Source organism: Porites lutea, chromosome 3, assembly GCF_958299795.1.
Source record: "Porites lutea chromosome 3, jaPorLute2.1, whole genome shotgun sequence".
Classification (NCBI taxonomy): domain Eukaryota; kingdom Metazoa; phylum Cnidaria; class Anthozoa; order Scleractinia; family Poritidae; genus Porites; species Porites lutea.
The window spans coordinates 45,862,444-45,884,434 of record NC_133203.1 but is presented as its reverse complement, the minus strand read 5'-3'; the positions used below and the strand labels follow the sequence as shown (position 1 = coordinate 45,884,434).

The 21,991-nt window shown below is 39.4% G+C and overlaps 1 protein-coding gene across 1 annotated transcript in view; it reads left to right on the top strand.

The window, feature by feature from the left end:
* The window catches only part of LOC140931263 (uncharacterized), a 54,432-nt gene that overhangs the window by 16,497 nt on the left and 15,944 nt on the right, over positions 1–21,991 (top strand). The window contains exons 12-42 of the mRNA XM_073381031.1: positions 2,063–2,116; positions 2,863–2,907; positions 3,360–3,557; positions 3,845–3,898; positions 4,360–4,404; positions 4,579–4,632; positions 4,961–5,014; positions 5,245–5,298; positions 5,730–5,783; positions 6,131–6,184; positions 6,287–6,331; positions 7,020–7,073; positions 7,406–7,450; positions 8,161–8,214; positions 9,079–9,132; positions 10,830–10,883; positions 11,807–11,860; positions 12,740–12,793; positions 13,291–13,335; positions 14,248–14,292; positions 14,921–14,974; positions 15,787–15,840; positions 16,401–16,454; positions 17,152–17,205; positions 18,054–18,107; positions 18,804–18,857; positions 19,390–19,443; positions 20,278–20,331; positions 20,653–20,706; positions 20,781–20,834; positions 21,506–21,559. Coding sequence (XP_073237132.1) covers positions 2,063–2,116; positions 2,863–2,907; positions 3,360–3,557; positions 3,845–3,898; positions 4,360–4,404; positions 4,579–4,632; positions 4,961–5,014; positions 5,245–5,298; positions 5,730–5,783; positions 6,131–6,184; positions 6,287–6,331; positions 7,020–7,073; positions 7,406–7,450; positions 8,161–8,214; positions 9,079–9,132; positions 10,830–10,883; positions 11,807–11,860; positions 12,740–12,793; positions 13,291–13,335; positions 14,248–14,292; positions 14,921–14,974; positions 15,787–15,840; positions 16,401–16,454; positions 17,152–17,205; positions 18,054–18,107; positions 18,804–18,857; positions 19,390–19,443; positions 20,278–20,331; positions 20,653–20,706; positions 20,781–20,834; positions 21,506–21,559 — 1,764 coding nt within the window. The remainder of the gene's footprint in view (positions 1–2,062; positions 2,117–2,862; positions 2,908–3,359; positions 3,558–3,844; positions 3,899–4,359; positions 4,405–4,578; positions 4,633–4,960; positions 5,015–5,244; positions 5,299–5,729; positions 5,784–6,130; positions 6,185–6,286; positions 6,332–7,019; positions 7,074–7,405; positions 7,451–8,160; positions 8,215–9,078; positions 9,133–10,829; positions 10,884–11,806; positions 11,861–12,739; positions 12,794–13,290; positions 13,336–14,247; positions 14,293–14,920; positions 14,975–15,786; positions 15,841–16,400; positions 16,455–17,151; positions 17,206–18,053; positions 18,108–18,803; positions 18,858–19,389; positions 19,444–20,277; positions 20,332–20,652; positions 20,707–20,780; positions 20,835–21,505; positions 21,560–21,991) is intronic.

The window sequence follows — 21,991 nt, the reverse complement described above, 5'->3', positions numbered from 1 at the left end:
CAGACTTTGACGTTATGAAAAAGAACTTGTCAGTGAATTGGTTTATTTTCTAGCCTGCGAACAAGTGCCGGGGGGATGGTGGCGGATAGAGCCAAGTGACTACTTTTTTTTTTCAGGCGGAAGCTAACAGTACGTGCATTCTGGTCTACCCCATACTGTGTAGACCGGCCTTTAAGGGCCTCTCTTCGGGGGGCGAGGGATCAGTACAATTCGTCAACAGCAGGTTGAGGTCTCGCCAGAAGTTGCCCTTGCTGAAGAGGAGCAAAGCAATACTACTTTCAGTAATTCAAACATGTTAAATACTTGTATTTCGCTCATCAAATGTGTCCATTGTCCATTTTCGATTTGTGGTTTTTCAGGAATGTTCTTTTGCGGAGCATTGGCCAATTTTCTTTAAACAGTTTTACTCGTTTCCATTTCCCTGCTCTACCTTCATGTTGCATATGGCATACGTGTGTACCTAAATCCCTCAATTCATTAAAGAAGTCTATACGCAAAGCGGGGTAAAGATTAGTTTATTACAAGCAAAGGCACAGAAGGCTTAGTGCAAATAAAAGAAAACTAGTGTGAAAAGTTTTGCAGACTCGGCTTACTCTATTTGTTTTCTTTCTCTATTTGACTTTCGGCTGGTGACATCCTAAAATCAAGTTTAGTTCGACATGTTTTGGGAATATAAAATATAAAACTAAAAAAAAACAGTGTTAATTGTACACTCGTGCGATGATTTATCCTTGTCTGTACAGTTGCGTGACCAGACTCAAATTACACACGGGCTTTCATCACGCATCACATTCACAGCGTTTAGTCCGAGGTTAAACGAGGGAAGATTTCAGCAAACTGCGGCCACTTGCGGTTGAAACGACTGTGGTAAGTAATTCTTAGAGATGTCGAATCCCATTTAGAGCTAGCACACCGTTTCTAGCGGCTTTATTTTAGGTGCAGAAACTCGCGGTCAATATTTACAGTCCATGAGAACTTAACAACGTTGTCTTTTTCAGCTACTTGCGTGCAATCAAATGCAGTGTTAATCTACTTAGTTCTTTTTTATGACTATCAAATTGAAAATCGTTCTTCAAAAGATTTTTAGAGCTTCCCGTAATGTGCCCCTTGTAAAACAAGCTAAATTAGCAAATACTTTTGTGTGCCTACACTCCAGGCTAGCTTGTTTTCAGCGTTCCAACGTGCGAAACTACGCTGCACGTTTCGGTGTCTCAGCGACGCACTTTTGTAATGCCGCCAAAAATTTTTTAACACAAGAAACGGCAAAGGATATGCTTTAAAATAGTGTTTGTCTCATGTTGAAATTCCATGTATCAGTTGTTTTTTTCGATGGTAAATTTAGGTCAAATTTGCCATTTTTGAAAAGAGCCGAAATCGTGTTTCTTCTTGCGGCCAACACAGTCACATTTAAACAGCTTGTCTAAAGATAATTGCAGAATTATAAAGTACAAGTCTGTGGTTTCCTTGTGACTTGATTTCATTTAGAGATATCATCCCGTTTTTATGTACGAGCGCGAAGAAAATGCTTAATTTTCGCTAATTTCATACTCGAAAGAGCGCCGATCTGGCGTTTTTCAAACTTTGCCCGATTCAGGAAAAAATAAAAAGCCGTTACAAGTTTTAATGTGATTTTTGAAATAAGTGTACTATAGAGATTATGTGGGCAAAATATGAAGAAATTCGAAAATTCACGACTGTCAACCGATTCTCGAAAATTACAGACATTGGCTCTTAAGATCCTTTTGCCTTGCTAGCCTACTTATACCTTGATGATTGTGAGCCTTCAAATTTATAATTGTCGTTACATTGAATCGTTCTCTTTAAATCAGCGTCACCTGACCTATTTTCCAGCTTCGATAAGTCGGAGTATGCGCGCGAATGATATTTGTACAAACTGAATAAAAAAAAAACTGCTTAAGGACACTTTTTTTGCAAAGCGATCTACAACTCGAAGAAACAGGGGGATTTAGTTAGCCGAAGATAGAACATGTTAAGTAGAAAACTATAACAATGTAAAGATGCTATGTAACCCTAAATCTCAAAGCATCATTCTCTATTTCAGGGTATGAATGGAATTACGGGTGTCAGTGGACTTCCTGGTTATGCCGGTCCACAAGTAAGGAAAACTATCGGTTAGCTTAAGCAAACACGTTTTTGAGCGACGCTTGCCAACCCGTTTTTACCGGAAGTGGTCCTTTTTCATTCATTGGCAGTAGTTTAGCCCGAATTTTCGGCCAAATCGTCTCGATAAGAAGAAAGAAACTTATATTTTATCAATACCAATTTGGTAGCGTCAAGTCATATTATAAAGCCCCGTGCAAACGGACGCAACATTGTTGGATGTTATATGTTGCGTCCGTTTGCACACCCTGTTGCATGTTTTTGGATGTTGTTGCGTGTTGTTGCGCAAAGTTTGAAACCGGTTAAACTTTTCAGTCAACAACTCCCAACATTTCTTTTGTTCCGTGATCGCCAAAGCGTAGCGCAACAATGTTGGATCCGTTTGCACAGCTCTTCCAACATTGTTGGGGCCGCGCACGCTCATTACACATGGTTTACAAAGACTTATGGGTTGTATCCTTCCAACGATGCACTGCAGGTCCCAACATTGTTGGGAGTTGTTGCAATGATTTGACCGGTCAATACCCTTTTTAAACGGACATTTGATACTCATTTACCGGCATGTATTTCAAGCCCTACGAATTGTGGGAAAAAACCTTAACTGTACACCAAAAAGATGGAGTTCTCCCTTCGTTCGAAAAGAAGGCTCAAATCTTTCACAGTGTTCTTTTGTGTCATGCGCCACATAATTGCTATAAACGCAGTTTCATATTCTAATCTTTATAATTGTTTGCTTCTTAGGGACTAGAGGGGAAAGAGGGACCGGTCGGCTCATCAGGTCCTCAGGTATGCAAATAAGTAAATGAATAATAAATAACGATTCAGGTGCAGCACAGCCACTTAGTGGTTCTTCGTCTGCCCTAGCTGATTCCAGGTCGAATTGGAATTTGGAAATGTTGGTTTTCAGGAAAGGAGAGGAGAAAATCGGAGTACCGGAGAAAAACGTCTCGGAGCAAGGCAGACAACCAACAACAAACTTAACCCTCATATGGCGTCGATCGGACGCCGCGAATTGAACCCGGACCACATTGGTGGAAGGCGAGTGCTCTCACCACTGCGCCATCCTTGGTCCCTCCCTTCAAATGACCACCTATTCCATTCTTATTTCAAGTAAGGAAAAGAATATGTAGGAAGAGAAAACGAGAATGAAGTAAAATCAATCGAAAAACTTATACTGTCAATGAAATTGTTTACCCCAACAAACTGGTTTTATTTGTTTATTTATTTGAATCTGTTAGGGCTATAAAGGCGCTGCGGGCAGCCCTGGGACACCTGGTAATCCCGGAATCAAAGGGAGCCCAGGTCAGAACGGGGACGCAGGCCCAATGGGAGATGTTGGACCTCCCGGCGAATCTGGATCTGTGGGAATTCCTGGAGAAGACGGAGCTTTAGGATTGCTGGGTGTTCCTGGCAAACAAGGAGAAGTCGGAGACGTGGTAAGTTTGCTAAAGCAAATTAGCTCCCTACAAATATGTCGCAAAATTGTAAAAACTGATGAGTAAATCTGGGGTAAAGATGGTAGATGCCAAATTTAGTTATTTACACCCCCAGTTTTTTGGTATGCAAATGTAGCATTTACCATCTTTGCCCCATATTTACTACTCAGTTTTTACACTTTTGCGACATATTTGCAAGGAGCAAACTTGGGCAAATCCATTTTTCGTCCAGCTTTTTACTTGGCCGTGTATTTCAAAGTAGAAAAGTAACAATGGATTGCCTTTAGGGAGATGCTGGAGAAGGAGGACCAACTGGAAGCCAAGGAACCACGGGAGCCGCGGTAGGCCGAAAGTGTTAATTTGTACACGGTCTTAATTGTAGTTGAGTAACTATAATTATATATGACAATTCATGCGTTCGAACAGTGGGTGTAGGTTTTTCCATTGTCTATGAGTGGGAGGATCGCACTCACTTTATTTCGTAACTATTAATTGTAATATAGCCTGAATTTCAGCCGTCTTCTCAAGTCGCTCAGACGTCTCTCTGGGGAGTTTGCGACTCGAGAACACGACCAAAATTAGAGTGTGCTCACAAATATTCTTCACTTAATTGAAATCTAAAAATTATCACTGATACCGATTAACTCCAGATTCCGCTATAATTAAAATTTCTATAGCGCCCATCCAGTACCGCTCGACTAGGCACTTAACGCAAGAGTGAAAAAAAGATATGCTTTTACGAGGTAATGTATATACTGAGTTGTTTCATTTCAGACTGACTTATTTTATTTTTATTGGAAAGGGACTGCCTGGAGATTCGGGACCATCTGGTGCGAAAGGTGGACAGGTAAGCAGAGACTCTGACAAAAAGTTCAACCAAAAACCATAAACCTCTTAAATTTGGAGACTGTTTATAGAGACAGATATATATAGTCCACAAGGGCCGAACTGACGGTGTGGTTTGTCGTCATTAATGCTAGGGTTCCACTCTGTTGATGCGGATATCATTTTTTTGTTTCAGGGTGAAAACGGAAAACCAGGGGTAGCAGGACCTAATGGTCAACTGGGACTGTCGGTAAGATGATTATTGAATCAGGGGCTTTGTGACGAGGATATTGCTGTTTCAGGTCAATTCTGTGCTGAAATCATTACTTAGTTAGCGCTCCTCTTGTCGCCCGCAATAACAATCCTGGACCATTACTTTTGGAATTCAGTTAATGCAAAACAAGTTTAGCTGTTTTAAAAGATGGCAAATAGCATGACATGGCCGCATTTAATATGGCCCGCTAGAGTTCATTTCATTCATAATAGAGAAAACAGTCTTTGTTTCGTAGTACGTAAGAAAAGATACTTAATCTGTTTGTTTGCTAGTTACTTATGTCCTTATTCTTGCTTGTCTTAAGGGTCTGGCCGGATTCCCCGGAAGCCGTGGTGAACAGGGTTCCCGTGGCAAAAAAGTAAGGACTTTTTGGCCGCTAGTCTAAATTAACTTAAACGCCCAACTTTTACCACTTCAGAGTGGACTAAGGGGGGCGAGGGTGTTAACATCACGTAATGTCAAGATCCATTGAAGCGTTGGTCGATTTTAGTTTTTTAGTATTTCTTTTGACAAGGCTTAATTATTATATTTCATTCTCATTATTTAATTATTTAGTATTTATCTATTTATTTATTTTCATTTTAACAGGGAGCTCGCGGTGGCACAGGAAGCCGAGGCTTAGTGGGAATACCAGGGAGACGAGTGAGTACAATAATGTCCAGATTGGAAAATACTTGGTTCATATGTTCTGATGGTTCTTGTACATGAACAACATGCTGTTGTCCTTTCTTGCAGACATTTTTTTTTTCTCTCCTGACAGCAATGGGCACAAAAAGTAAAGTAAATTTCAGCACATACCGGAAGTATATGGGCTTTGCTTACTAAAACTTAGATGGGTCAAATATGACAAAAGCAACAGCTTCCGCAAGAATCAAGCTTCCCCCTTCCTTTTTTTTTGCTACTCTTATGTCTGGCGTTTTGGTCTGTTTGCAAGCTAGCTCTTTTGGTTAATTGCCAATAAAATTTGTTTTGACATTTTCGTTTGGCAAACAAAAGCATTTAGCGTGCAAGAATGCCTCTGCTTTGATACCTTGTGAAGCAAAAAAACATGTAGGTGTTGCTCTTTTTTACAGGGAGCTCGGGGTGAAGAGGGATTCGGTGGCCTTCAGGGACCCCAAGGAATGGCGGTATGTATTTTAACGTTTATTATTTTATTATTTATGTATTTTTTTTACTTCAACTATATTATAACAGATCATAAAAGCAAAGGAAGTGGCTGAAGCTATTTAAAGCGCGAACAACTACTCCGACCTGGGTAGTGACGCGCCATTAGCATGGAATTTCTGCGCTCGTTTCTCAGACGTCATTTGGCGGGAAAACCAGTGGTAGCGTCGCCAAATGTCGGCTGTTTCCTCAGGTAACGTTAGGTAAAGCGTATGAACTATCTTAACCAATTTCTCACTTATGAGTGAAGTTTCTAGGAATGACCGTTTCTTCAAAAACATAACGTAGTCATTGTTTGTAACTTCTATAGGGAATAACAGGAAAGCGTGGCTCAAGGGGGGCCAGAGGTGAACAAGGCGGTCAGGTAACGTTTGTCAAATAGGTTTGTGGAAGAAATTTATGTTTCAAACGCTTCTTTCATCGCTCAGTTCATATTATACTTAGATGCAGTGGTATGTTCTTACAGGGAGATGCTGGACTACAAGGCCCGTTAGGAGTGGCTGGAGAACGAGTAAGAAAATACGTCTGTCTTCTTTATATATTACTTGTGCTTAAAAGGGCTGTGTTACTGTTGCTTACAATGCCAACCACACGTTCTTATTCTCTACAGAAATTGAGGAATTACTTGTGAATGACAAAATTACAGCTTCGTGTCAAACAAATATGTCTTCCAAGCATTATATCAAACTTTACAAAAAAGTAAACTCTGAAAATTTGTTAGGCTAACATTTGTTAAAAACCAGAATTTTTATCCGTTTTAATCTTTGCTCGAGTTTGCCCTTACGTTTCTCCTTTTGTATTCGCTGTGATATTTACGCGTTTGTCTCTTGTTTTGAGCATTTATTTTTTATGTTTCACTCAGTTTGGTGGCAGTTCCCACTGTTTGAATTTTGACACAACTCCGTCAAGGAAGGGGGAGGGGTGGGGGTGGAAAAATACCCCAAAGAACTACCTTTTCTTACTGATTGATTGATTGATTTATTCATTTATTGTCTAGATGTGTCCATCTCTTTTCTTTTGATAGTCTAATGGATTGAGTGGAGGCGGGGGTGTTAAAAGTGTATAACACTTCTGAGTATAACTGAAAATTGTAGCAATAAAACATTGTCTCGTAGACTTCGCAGTGTTGTATGATACTCACATTGAATTCACAAATGCCACCTCCGGTGAGGTAATATTTTGTTATTATTATTTATCAGGGTCGTGAGGGACGTCCCGGACTTGCTGGAAAGGCTGGACTATCAGGTGGTGAGGTAGGGGCTTAGACAGATGAAATGTTTTTGTATTTCAAACACTCGGATAGGTATAAACTGGTAAGCGTAAGGAATTTTCCTGCCAATAAGCAACTTACAATCATTATGCTGTAATAACTTTGTTTCTCTTACATGCGCTTTATTATTAACATTGCCTTAACGACGGGAGCAGCCACAGTGAAAGAAAAAGACAAAACAAAGCAAAACAATAAAAGAAAACAGTTACTAAAACATTTTACATAGCTGATATTTACTCCAAGACTCAGTTATTTTGAAAAAGCCTAGGTCAGCAAGATTTGTGAGCAAGATACTTTTTTTCAATTTGTTAACAGGGTGGAAAGGGAGACGATGGATTTCCAGGGGAGCAAGGTGGAATGGTAATAATGTCACGGCTAAATAATTTTACTCGACGGTGGAGCTGAGTTCTTCAGCTTTAAAGATAAAACTAGTAAACAATTGCCCATGTGGTGCTGGGTGGTCACAAGCAAGAAAAAAACACAAAATATATCATGTCACGCGATAACGTGTTTTGTTGTTTACTTGTCTTGAGGGACGGGTAGGTAGGCAGTTTCCCAGAATCATATACGCTATACTGATCCAAGTTTCTCATACATTGGAGCTCCGAGACGTGTAACAGCCCACCCTCAGAATGCAGCAAACGACAACTAAACGTAAAAGGCGTCAACATGAAGAAAGGCAGCTGTCATTGTTTTCAAATCATATTCTTTTTAAATCTAATTTAGATAGGTAGATGGTAAATAGTGATTTAGCTCACGTAAATACCGATACTGAAGTTGTCCATCTTATGCTTTGAAGCTCAGATACTAGTGCATAATAGGTATTGATACTGCCTGCATGTTTTATCTTCTCTTTTTTTATCTTCTTTTTTAATGTTCACGCTTAAACCACAAATTTTACGATATTGAAAAGTAAATATCAAGGCAACACTTCCATGATCACCCCTACTAGCACTACGCCTCCTTAAAAACTTGACCTTGTTCAGTTTCACTTTCAGAATGTTCAACAATCTTGTGCCTTGGGAAAACAGCTGTTTTTATTTATTCACTTACTTATTGTTTATTCTTAGGGGCTCCCGGGAGAGCGTGGTGGTGTCGGGCCTATTGGTCAGAAAGGAGTACAGGTAATGATGATGCCAAAGTACAGTTCACCCTCCATGAGTAGCCTCCCACGCAGGCGCTTTTAGGGGAGCTCGTCTTTCATCCCTGATGAAATACGAGCTCCCCTAAAAACGCTTGCTTGGGAGGCTATTCATTGAGCGGCCACCGTTGGGGTAACAGCACATGGCCGCTGAAAGGAGGTTGGCCGCTCGATGGAGAATCGTCATAAATTAGCATAATCTTTAGCAGATACATCACCTTATTTTGGAATATGCACGCGACGGGAGCAGCATTACTGGTCCACAATCCGTCGCCACCTTCTATCTTAGACTGTATTTTCCTTCATCACATAATCAAAATATACTAAAAAGCCAAACTAAGTGTATCAAGCGCTTGATAGCCGCTTAATAGTGGTGACAACAATGAGAGAACTCTCGTTGGGCCGGCCAAAACGTGTCCGAAGCCGCTTGATACAGGTTTGATTTACCATTCTTTTCTACAATTAAATCGCGACTATGATTACTGACCGATTAATAGAAGTTTAATTTAAAATTCCTTTCTGCCTTTATTTTGGACTTTGATTACTGACAGCTTAATAGGTGGCTGCTTAATGAAGGGTCAATTATCTTGTTAGCGCTTGCTTACTTTCTTCATCCGACCATGTTGCACTGTTCTTTTTTCGTTGCAACTTTTCGCATTGTTTGTCACATTGTAGCATACTTCACCACGCCTAAGAGTTATATAATTTCTCGCAATGATGCGTAAAAAAGTGTAGACAAGTTACAGGAATCATTCCCTAGCAAAAGGGCGACTTTCTCCTTTTATAGCTGGATATTTTAAGACAGTTGTTGTAAATCAGTTCATAAAAAATGCCGATTACATCGTAGGGCCCTGCTGGAAAACAAGGAATCGACGGTGAAATGGGACAAATGGGAGAAAAGGTACAGCATGAGAAAGCTGAATGTCTTAACTTACATTAACCCTGACTATGGTATTTGTCCCAGACACTGAGAGGATTATGTGCGTTGATTTGATGGATGTACACCTAACTGCAATAACGTTGTCTTAGAAAAATTGAGAAAGGAAAAAGCCAAATAGGAATTAATTAGGCTGATTAAGCCTCATTCTCAACGTGGATTCGTTTGCAGCCGTTGCATTTCCCCACTGGAATTCTTTTTATCGTTTTTCAGCTTCAAAACAATAGCAAATTCCAACAGGTTAATACGGTGTCCATGTGCGGATGCTGCAAAAGAATTCACTAGGCTTATTAGCCTAATTAATTGCTATTTGGCTTTTTTCTTTTTTCATTTTTTTATGACGTTACGGTTTTGCAATTGGTTGTATTTCCAAGTACATATTATTATACTTGATTTTAAGTATTTAGGCATCGTTCTTGACGATAGTCTTACGTGGAAAGACCATGTTCGTTATTTTATTTCTAAGGTTGGTAAAAGAGTTGGTGTCTTAGGGCGCCTTAGAAGGAATATCACTATACATGCAGTTTTCGAGATGTATAATTCATTAATTTTGCCCATTTTTGATTATTGCGATGTTGTTTGGTCCAGCTGCAATAAAGCAGATATGGAAAGTCTTGAATCTTTGCAAAGGCGGGCCTCGAAAATTATAGTTTAATCTAAATGTGGTACAACATCCACCGACTATCTTAAATTTCAGAGTTTAGAAGATCGCCGTAACGCTCATATTTTAGGTTTAGTGAAGAGGTGTTTAAATAATAATGTACCACAGTTTTTAAAGAATTATTTTAAGTTGAATAAGGAAGTTATTTCAAGAGAAACAAGAAGAAGCAATTTTATATAAGTTCCTGCAGTAAGAACTGAGACCGCCAAGAAAAGTTTTTATTATAATGGCTCAGTTGTGTATAATAATTATTTAGTATATAAGAATTAGTTTTAATTGTTATACTGTACTATTATTAACTTATAGTTACTTAGTTTCTTATTATTTATTTTGAACTTTTTTATTAGTCTTAAGTTAGGGCTCCTATTGATAACAGATATACTTTTAAGTATTCTGAAGGGATTACCCTAGTTAAATAAAGGTTTACTACTACTATCACAATCATCATCATCATTATTATCACCATCCGCCAACATCATTACCATCATCTACCTCACTTTTTACATAATTATTTATACATCCTCCCGAAAATGGTGTCTGCTGCATTTCAAGACCATCAACGCAAGATTAAAGCCCTGTTTAATACGTTTGAAGATAAATTTCGAACAGCGTATAATAAAAGCCATTGACACAATTGAAAGGCTTCTTAACGGGTGCAGGAGATAGAGTCTTTGATAGCCTCTGTCCGCGTTCGGCTTGCCCTGTTTACTTCTTCAGAGGCTAAATTATGGTCAAGAGAGTAAATATGAAAAATGAATCTTGAAATTTAACAAGCGCAAAAACTGAGGCGTTAAACCAGAGGTTTAGAAGGTAACATCTAAAGGCAAGGTCGTTAAGACTTCTTGATCGTCACTCAATCTCTTCTTACTCGCAAACGAGAGGAAATAGTCTGGTGAGAGAAACAATGCTTGTGGCCATAAATGATCTCTAAACCTCTGCAAGGGAGGTTAGTATCTTAGCCGACATCTTACGAGTTCAAAGATTCGTTTGTTTAATTTAGGGAGAACAAGGCCCTGTTGGAGGTGAAGGTGAACAAGGACCTCAAGGTGGACAGGTAAGAAATGCAAGGAAAAATGGTTAACGAAAATAGAACGGAACTCTTGTGTTTATATGGTTTAAGAAATACCATGCGCAGTCTTTGAGCTTTTTTGTTTGTTTGTTTGTTTTTTTTTTCGAGTTTTCATGCTCTTTCCACACATATTCCATTTATTTTTTACTCAGACGGTATTTACGTGGCTGCTCTATGCTGTATAGAGCGGTTTTCATTTGAGTGTCGAAAAGTAATTGGTTTTGCACTTTCTACACGATGCGATTGGCTTAAAAGATTCGCGCCACCTTTTCATCCAATCAGAAGTAAAACCAAAGCCAATTGTGACGCGCTCGCATGCATTTTCCCGCGCTTTGCGTCAGCCACGTGTAATTACTTCGAGTTTTGATTGGTTCAATGTATTGTCTGTGTCCTATGTGATTGGCCAGAGTAATTACTTTGGTTTTGGTTTTACGACACTCAAACGAAAACCACTCTATTCATTGACATGATGTTACTGCTCGTTGCAGTCGTTCTATTTTAGCCCACTATATCGAGTGACCTGCTCATCACTTAGAGTTCCGATTAGCGAAGTGGCTAGAACATCCCACTAGTGTCAAGAATATCGTGGGTTCATTTCCCATCTGGAACTCGGTTGTTCAAACGTTGGATAGCGTTATCTACCAGCACTGGGATAAATCACTATCCAGCGGATAAGTATTAGGGAAACCAATTGCGTCTTCCACTAGATGGAGATTTATTCAGTGGATAGCGTTATCCTCCTTTCGAACAACTAGGCCAAGATCTTAGTTGAGGATTCACGTTCTCTTCACATTTATCATTCTATTTATTATTTACACTCTTAAAAGCTTGAAAAAGTCAAATGTCTACGCAATAGGGTAGCCTCCTTGCGAAAAGGCCAATCTAATATTAGGATTGTGTGTTTTCAGGGCACCGATGGAAGTACAGGTCCTCCTGGATCAGACGGCGACGTCGGAGAAATGGTATTTAAGTTTAGATAGTGTAAAATTTGCATGCACAGTTTTTTCTCTAGTCCTCTTTTGTCACAAACTGTTACAGTGTACCTTTGTAGAGATTTCATTGTAGGTCATGATATACAGTAATTGAAAATTAAGGAGACGGTGCAACGTATGTACTCCGGAACAACAAATGAGTTCTGTATTACCTATTCGTTTTCTCTTGTGCTCCATCCACCTATAGTAATGGGAAAGGCTAGAATATGTAAGACTTAAACAGTTGGCTGTGACAATGTATAAAATCCATAATAATCTTTCCCCGTCGTATCTGAGGCGGAACTTTACCAACACCTCAAATGTACATTCACACAATCTTAGAACTTCTGAGTTAAATTATTATGTCCCAGACCCAGAACTGGGTCTGCAAAAGGGAGCCTACACTACAGAGGATCTGTTCTGTGGAACAAGATTCCCTCAGAGATTAGAAAACTGCCTAGTTTAAATGTTTTTAAAACTTCAATTCATGGGAAAGATTTTTCTAATACACCATGACCCATTGTAACTCTTATTATTCATAATGTAAGTTTTTGTATTTTTAACATTATAGTCAATAGTTCCTTAGAGTATTTTAGTCTAGTTTTAAACACGATTCCCAGGAAGACCATGTAAAATGATACGATTTCGTGTATAAATAAAGATTGATGATGAGTAAAAGTTAGAAAAATATAAAAGAATTGCAGATTAACGAACCAGTTACTTGTTCAGAAAGTGCTTCACTATGGTAGAAGTAATTCGATGCCGAGAAAGTTAGGTATACTGAGGTATTAGTCTCAAGTGAGATACATGAAGTTCTGTTTGTTAAATTGACAATTTAATCCTTTACTGAAATCATTATTTTCTTGACAGGGTCCTGCTGGAGTTGAAGGAGATCGTGGATCTGTGGGATATACTGGCCGAATGGTACATTATACCAATTTTTTTTTTTTTTGGAAGACCTCAGGAGGTAGCACGGGCGTAGCGGTTGGAGCGAATGAACTGCAATCCGGAGGCCTCGAGTTCAAACCTCGCTCTAACCGCTAGCTGGATTTGTTCTTGGTAGTCCCGAGTTCAAGTCCCTCTATCACGCATGTAAATAGCCAACTAGTTTGCCTCTGGCCAGTTGGGATTCTTAAGCTCGTTATGTTTATCTTAATTATTTGTTTCTGTTGTTATTTGTGGGCATTTATGAAAACTACTGGGTTGCCAGTAATCCTGTTTGTATTACCCGCATAAAATCATTTTTTTAAAAAAATTCCTCACGATATACAGTGTACCGGTACTTAAATGCAACTAAGGAAGATGAGACCGTGATATTCTCTTGAAATGTACTTTCGATATCATGCAACAAATGTTCTGCATCTGTTCTTTTTGTGAAGGGACTTGCAGACATATAACAGGATTTACTTTTTTTGAGATAGGGTTCGAAAGGCAGCTCTGGTGCGGACGGACTTGCAGGAAAAAGGGCAAGTTATTTTTTACTCATACATACTTGTATACTAGATAGCACTGGTTAACAAACGTTTCAGGTGCAGGCCACATACACTCGTACGTAATACATTAGTTTATACCGGCTAACACTTCTCTCTAAGTGTTCTTAATTATGGAGCTATATGCACAATAATATTGTACGTTCATCATGATTGTTTAAGATAAGTTAGAGTTACAAACACTATATTACTCACTTTCCGAAGACGTTTAAGGGACTCAAGTCTCCAACAATGCGCAAATGTATTTTTGACGCTGTATTTGGGCGAATGTTGCTGCCCTGCAGTATATATCATTCCGTGAATTAGCCGTCAATATCCCCTTATACAGACCAAAGCCAAAACACTGAATCAGGGTTCTATGCCCTTTACTGTTTGCGGAGGCCTCTGGATTCTCTAATAGGTGTGGACGACCACACCAACAACTTGTTTGGTTTCAGTGCACATTGTTGCTGTCACCTCACTCACACAATTTCTTAATCACAGTCAGCATGATCTCATCTATATATTCGCCCGAACTGTAACGGAATCCAGGAAATTTTTCTTTTGGAGAATCAGAATCCAGAATCCTGGACTTTGGAATCCGGAATACAGCACGGGGAATCCGGAATCCCACTAACTAAAAATCCTGATGATGACACAGAATCCGGAATCCACTGTGTGGAATCCAAAATCTAAGACTGTCTTGAAGTCCCTTAGATGGGTGGAATTTATCTATTAGACACCCTGATCAGTGCTCCTGTCGGGTTTGACTCGACGCGACGAGCTCCCGCTCAGCAGACCGGCGCAGACCAATTGAACTATTAAACGCTGGACACTACTTTCTGGTGTCGTTTGAGAATAAACTATTTGCTTTTGTATTGTAATTATTTTGTTATTTTGTGTTTTTAGGGAACAGGAGGTATCCCTGGTGTCAACGGAGAAGAGGGTGAACAGGTTAGTGTTAGCTTTTTGTGTTTGGCATTTTGTATTAGTTTTTTTGAGTATTCAGTTTCAACAGTTACTGCCCACGTAGTTTGGCGAAAAATATTTTAAACTGAAATTTTCCTTAACGATAGCTCATCACTTTATATTTCCAGTACAAGAGCTAAATATACACCCGCAAATTTAAAGTCGGGTCGTTCATCGGCACAACAACAAAAAATATGCACTGTGATGCACTGTAATGGGTACTATTTGCAAAACCGACAATGTGTGCCTTAAAGGTTTAACTTAATTCATAGTACGTAATAGTACTGCATGAGAAATACTCTTTTAAAAAGGAGGAATCAAAAACGAGGAGCGTTTTATCTAATATAGAATATACGATAACTCTTGAAGAAGTGCAAAGGTGAAATTTGCAAATTTCATGTTAGTTAGTATCCCTTGTCAGCAGCGAATCAATTTAGGTTGGTGGGAAACTGCTCACCTACCCTTCCCCTTACACACTTACTTCTCACTTAAGGAAAAATGATGGCTTAGGGGAGGGGGAGGTCGGCAGTTTCCAAGGATCCTAAATTTATCCTCAGCAGAAAAGCTGTATGAATTACTATTAACTTTTGATGAAATATTTCTCTGAATAAAGGGCCCAGTAGGAGAGCAAGGAGAACAAGGAGATCAAGGCAAAATGGGCGATTCTGTATGTAGCGAGACCATAATATAGTAACAAAGTTAATTAATAACCTAGGCTTGGTCAAGTTACGGTTTGTGGCCAACTGGCCCTATTGAAATAACTGCAAAAACGTTACCAGATTAAAATGAAAAATGAAATAAAAACGAAAAGGAATGTGTTGTTGCATTGTTTAACCAATTTATGGCTTTTAGCAGTGCAGCGTCATTACTGGCGTCTCCAGTTTCATCTGGTAACTATTAATTACCCCTTGAAAAACATACTCGTCTGCTTAAGTTCTTTAATTAAAGTATATTTATGCGCTTTATTATTTCCCATTTGGGCTCATATTATATTATATTATTATAAGCTGCAGGTGCTAGACAAACTAGTTGATCATTATTTGATAGCAGTATGCAATAGAGTGTGGTCAATACCATACCAGTTGACGCTTACAACCGTACAGTGTATTCCAAAATAGTTGCCCAGTAATATTCTTTATATTAATTAGCCCTCTTGCTCGAATGCATCTTCAGAATTTGAAAGAACTTTAACTTTGAAACGAGACGGTTGGGGACAATCATCGTGAAGAAAAAGGATAACTAAATTTGCGATCATGTTGGCATAAGGTTTTTGCACTGTCAGCCTTCTTGCTTCCGTTATGATACAACCACACTTGTGTCCCGTGCTTACTTTACTGTATGTGCTGTCCGAAGCAAAACCCGGTGACTTAGGGTATGTGTGTCAGACAGAAATATCGTTAAATTTTAGTTCAATTTTTTTACCTTGCACTTTTGTATTAAATAGCTGTTGTTGTTTTGTTTTTGTAAATATATTTGCAGGGCCAATCAGGACCTGTTGGTGAAGCTGGGGTTCGGGGATCGCGAGGAACAACTGTACGTGACTAGAGTTTGTTGTATTAAACTATTCTTCTCTTGACATATCTGATAATAAAATACAATACTATGGCTGATTCAGATTTTCAAACAAGTGGGGTCCCGTTCGTCCGGTCCCTACGATAGAAGGTGGGAGAGGCTTTGAAAAAAATTTTCTCTGGTCTTGCAGGCGTCGGTTTGATCACGAAATTTAGATTTACTTCTATCAATTTCTCTCGGGCAAATATGATGCAAAAAAAGAATCGAACTAGCGGGAAGTCAGGGGCAAAGATGGTAAATGCCACATTTGCCCCCGAATTTACATCCCCATGTAAGACAACGGACGTAAATGCGGCGTTCACCAAATCTGCTGCCTGATTTCCTCCTAGTTTGCACTTTTTTGCATCAAATTTAACCCAGACAAATTTAATGCAAATCTAATGGGTGGCCGGGCCTCTTGGGCCCCCTCCCCTATATCCGCCACGCAATATATAGAGCCGACGGCATGCGGGCATAGTCAAGATCCTATCCACGCTTCAACGTATTTCCTACATACATTTTTTGTTGTTGTTGTTTTGTAGGGTGTAACCGGCCCTGCTGGAGCTGTCGGTTCTGCTGGACCTAAAGGAGAAATAGTAAGCCTCAATTTTCTTGAAACTTTTACATGAATATTGATGTCATAATAAATTAAGCAACATTATTTGCTGGCCATTCAGATAACACAATAGTCAAAAGCTTTATGATCGACGTCGTCTCATTGGCATTTTCGTCGTTGTAAATTACTTAATGATTAAACCCTGAACCGTTTCGGATTCCATGCAATCATGATTCATCTTTTTGACATAGAATGTAGTACCACTGACTGTAGTATTAATAAGTTTCAAATCATGAGGCACTTGCTTTTCTTTCAAATAGTGTTTTGTTTTCCGATTTTATATAAAGTTTGCGGTTAGATAAAGCTCTTTCTCATATAAAGCTATACTTTCATGTTGAAATTGAGCACTCTACTAGGATGAGTCATGACCGTAGCATTGCGCATGCTCACTAGTTTACTAGATAGAGCACTCTGGTATGGCTTAGGTGATACCACATTTCAAAGATCATTTGGGGTGGCTTTATGGCGCTGATGAGACCCAGAATCAGATTACACATGTAGCATTTTCAGTCACCCATGAGTATAGTAGAGTGGTTTTACACAACCCTTGTGTAGCGCCTTAGAACTTACGGATTTGATCAGAGCAATACTAATACGGTCATAGTTCACTTTAGGGTATTTCGTTTATTGATTTTAATCTTATTCTTAATTTTTATTTATTTTTCTGTTCATTGCAGGGAGAACAAGGAATAGATGGCAGGGTTGGTAGACGAGGTACCGACGGAAAGCAGGCGAGTACATGGATTTTTTTAGCGATTTTCGTTTGACCTTGAAAACGCGGGGTGATAGTTTCCGTAAGTGTTCATCACTTGTTTTACCAGCTAAAACAGTCGATAACTGTGAGCAATTTTTGTTTCCCTTCAGATCATTTCTATACAGTTTTATCCTCGATAACTCGAACCATGTTTTAAGCGGGTGAAAAGTCGAATAAGCCAGTGAATTAACTGCAGTTCAAAACATTGAATTTATTATTTCAAAACAACCGTGTATTCTTTGTCTTGACAATTTTGTCAGTCCAATTTAAATACAATGTTTAATCAAGTACTGATTAATTAATCTTTGTCTTTTAATTCCTTTAAGCAAAATAGCGATATATATATTGCCGCCCTTTGAAGTGAAGTGTGCACGATACTTTCATTCCTCCCCCATCCCATTTCCTTATTTCTAAGTATTTGCTTCGAACTCCGGATAACTCGGATTCCCGATTCCCAGAGGTCGGCTGTAGTTAAAATGATCAAAACATGGATTCATCGTTTTGCGGTCAAAAATATTACTAAGATGAAAAGGCATCGTTCAATTGTCCTATCAGCAGCCGCGTATCTACATGTTACCCCAAAATATGGAACAAGTACTTTTCAGCACTTTTTCTTCAGCGGAGAATGCGTTGCGTTCTACTCAGCTAAACGAAAGCGGCGCACGTTTATGCCTCTTCGACAAACCAATCATATTCTTATATTCCTGTTCAGTGGTTTTTTTATGTTTGACGTGCGCAGGCAGTCATTTAGAGGAGAAATAGAAACCACTCTAATGAATCTGAATTTAAATCAGTGAGCTTATGCTGATTTATTGCCTTACGTAGGGCTCTAGAGGGGAGCCTGGCGAGCAAGGAGAAGTAGGACCTTCTGGATCTCCCGTAAGTGCAATATAAGTTAGATATATCAGGTCAAACGAGGGGAACTCTAGGCCATGTCTTGATAAACCTAGTAGATGGTAGAAAGATTTCTGTGAATATGGTCGCTAGATCAGCTCTTTTTCAAACTAAATATATCTAAATGTAAACCACTCAGTAGCAAATGCAATGATGTCTACAAGTCAGAAATTGAGTTCTCAGTTACCTATAGAGAAAGTATGGTAAGAATTTTCACAATTTTCTCCGCAAGCTACGCTAGAATTATGCTAAGCTGCAGAACAGGCATCCTTCGCTTTTTCGAGTTTGCGCGCTTGTCTCGGGCGGGCTTGCCGTTGCTTGCTTCAAAAACGCCGCAAAGAAATGAACTCTGCAGGCTAGAATCATGCGGGTACTCTCGCCAATCCGTAAAATGGTTCAACATATAGAAACCATAATCAATATTTTTGAGCAATTTTCCAAAATTTTATTGTTAAACTTTTTAGTCCATCTCTTTCCAGCCCGTCCATACCCAAAAACACTTGATAACGTGATTCTCTTGTGCTAGTCCAGTGACTTCCTGTAAGACAACTATATCAGTGGTTTTCCATTGAAACAAACACTTGTTGGATCGATATTCTGTTAGGATCAAAGTAGCACCAAATCTGGGTGATTCTGCGTTTTTATACCTCACTTGGTTTGTCTGTCGAACATTCATTTTAGGGTGGTGCAGGCTCGCAAGGTGCTGCTGGGATTCCTGCAGAAAACGGCGAAGTGGTATGTTTTAAATATATTTACAATTAAGATAATATTTTACTCTTGAGTCGAGGTCTCAAGTAGTAACCAAATCCACGACTGAGAAAATCTATGCTTTTCCCTTAGGGCCGTTACTAAAGCACTCATTTTCTCCTAATTAACAACTGAACTCTTTCTTCATCAGCAACTTCAGCAGGTTATTATTCAAATTTCAACTTCCTTTCCCTTGTCTTTCCCTCTGTTATTGTATATATTTGAAACGAAAAGTCTCTGACGAACCATATTAGCAAAATTAAATGCCACTGTCGTGTATAAAAATAAGGGCCAAACTCAGTTCCACATTACTGCTTCCATGACGTGTTACAAACGCGCGCCACCGGCTTTAGTCGGGGGTAGTATTTTACAGGTAGAAAATTGCATGTACTCAGTAAAAGATCTAAACCACAAGAAAAAGTGAATCGATACAGAATTGTTGAAACAACCAGTGCTGTTTTGACACGTCTTGATATTATTTGGCAATAATGCTAACACCGTGGATTTGTCTCTTTTAAAGGGTCCGCAAGGAGACATGGGACCCCCCGGTCAAACAGGATATGCAGGAAAAATGGCAAGTAGCAAGATTCCTAAACTAGCTGGGGCCCAAAATAGTTTTTGTTGCTTTCATAAACATTTTTATGGAAATTTCTAGTTGTCATGCCCAGTAATCATTGTTCATAAGCGGCTTTTCTACACGAAAGACAGGATAACTCACTCACGGAAAATTGTTTACCAGCCCAAGGATTGGAAAGCAGCAATCTCTCAGAATTTGAGTCTCAACACCCAATGACATCATCTTTGGTCTAAACAATGACAACCAGACTAAAATCTTTTTTCTCTGACAAATACATTTATATTGCCGTCTTTTGTTTGCTCTTGTTTTACGAAAGAAGGGCATTCTCGATTCCGTATAGAGACGAGTCAAGGACAACTTTTGAAACTTCTTTGACTGTGAGGAGATGGCTTCAGCTATGGTTGATGAAACGTCAAGAATTGTCAACGACCGTGAACCGGCATAGCCTGCGCAGCAAGCGGTTTTGGTGTGTTTTGCTTTTGTGAAACCCCCTAAGATAAAAATTTGAATTCTCGTTTGTTGCCCCTATTCATTTCCTACAGAAGTACAGGGGAGAAGTTGATAAAACATCAAGCAAATTCATCTTGTCTGATCATGTCCGTAATTCTCACGAGCACTCTGTTTTAGAAAGAGAAAGCATTCATAACACAAGGACGGCAATTTGATGCTGATTACTATTAGGGCTTAAAGGGGTAACGAAAAACACACCATGAAAAACCACCTGCTATGCAGGCTACCCTGAACAACAACAGCCCAGTTCAGTGTTACCTAAATATAGGATATCAATTAAGGATATTATTTCTGCAATTATATTTATTCTTTTTCTTTTAGGGAGTAGTGGGTCCTATTGGAGACCAAGGACCGAGAGGAGAGCCAGGCTCTGGGGTATGACGTCATTTTGTGATGGTCTAAATGGCTGATTTTAAGCTAAGACGACCAAGCTAAAGCTTAAAACTGGGGGACCCAGATACATTAAATATTATATTAGCGAATTTGACAACTCAAGTGTCATCCCACAATAGAGAGAGTGAGAGCTGGGAACTACAGGAAAGTGAGAATTTTCTTTTTACTTTAATGTTGTAGCGAGTAGTGAGGACTTGTTACTTCGCGTGTTTAGATTTCGCGCGGAGTTGCGGGTAATTGCGAAAAACGCGAAATTAAGTTCTAATAATGTATATTGATGCTAATTTGATTTTTTCTTGTCAGGGTCCAGAGGGCGCTACTGGCGAACCTGGACCTCAAGGAGAAACAGGCCCTCAGGTACAAACCTTTCGTTTCTTTTCTTTAAACCGTTTTTCCTTATAACTTGCAAATTCCAAATTTATATATTGCAGGGTGATCGTGGAGGATCGGGCCCTAAAGGTTCTCGTGGAAGCCAAGGGGAATTTGTAAGTTATTTTCTTTACCCTCCCTTGCAGCATTTCCATTATTTCTGGATATACACAGTTGGATCTCCTCCATTCAGCTGCTACCATCTGTTGGCCAGTAACAAATGTTGAAGAGAATTGTAATCAGTTAGTCAAGCGACCACGGCCGCCTTTTAGCCAGCCCGACAGTAATTCTACTTTTGTCACCTCTATTAAGCGACCGTATTGTAGGTTAATGCGATACAACTTCCAACCAGGGCCCAGTTGTTCGAACGCCGGTTAGCGCTAACCTGGGGTTAAATATTAACCCGGGTTTCTTTTCCTCCTTTGTTGTGAAAAGCACTTTCTCGGATAATTTTCTCCACTCTTTTTAGAGTATCCAATCATCAGATTGTAGGCAAAGAGAATTAAATTGAATTTTCTTTTTAAGCTCTCATGTTTGAGTTCAAATTTCGCACTAACCCTGGGTTATCTTAAACCAGCTTCGAACAACCCGGCCCAGGTTGTTATTACATGTAACTGTTTCACAGAAGATGATTAAGGTCCGTCGAAAAATGTTTGTAAAATTCCAAAATGTCACCTTGTTTATTAAAATGTCTCAATTTCAAATGTCCCTGGTTAGGTTCACTGTAATGTAGTTGACACTTTTAAAAAGAACATTTAACAGACCGAGTGTTTTTATTCTGTTTCAGGGCGCTCGTGGCATTTTAGGTCCTTCGGGCCCAGCTGGAACAGACGGTGCACCGGTCAGTATAGAACTGAATTAATTCTTTTTAAGAGTACTCAGAATGATATGTTTGGTCCTCTTGACGCTGTTGACTTCCTTTTGCGAAGAATATTGGATCCCGCGGACACCCAGACACAAAATAGAGGTTGTTCACGTGATGTTGTGACGTCAAGTGATGCGAAAATGAAATCATGACAACAATTACTACAAATGGCCACCATCTTAGATTGCAACCATGTGTCATGCGTGGCTTCAGAGGAACAAAAGAGAGATATTGCAATTTAACTCTCAACTAGGGGCCTGTTTACATGGAGGTGGGGGACCCCAGGTAGGTGAGGTAACCCGCTTATAGGTGGGGCAACCCGCCCGTCAATATAATCTCCCATTTTAATTTGATCACGTTTTCCTGATAAGTGGGGTGACCCGCCGCAAGTTACCTCACCTACCTCCA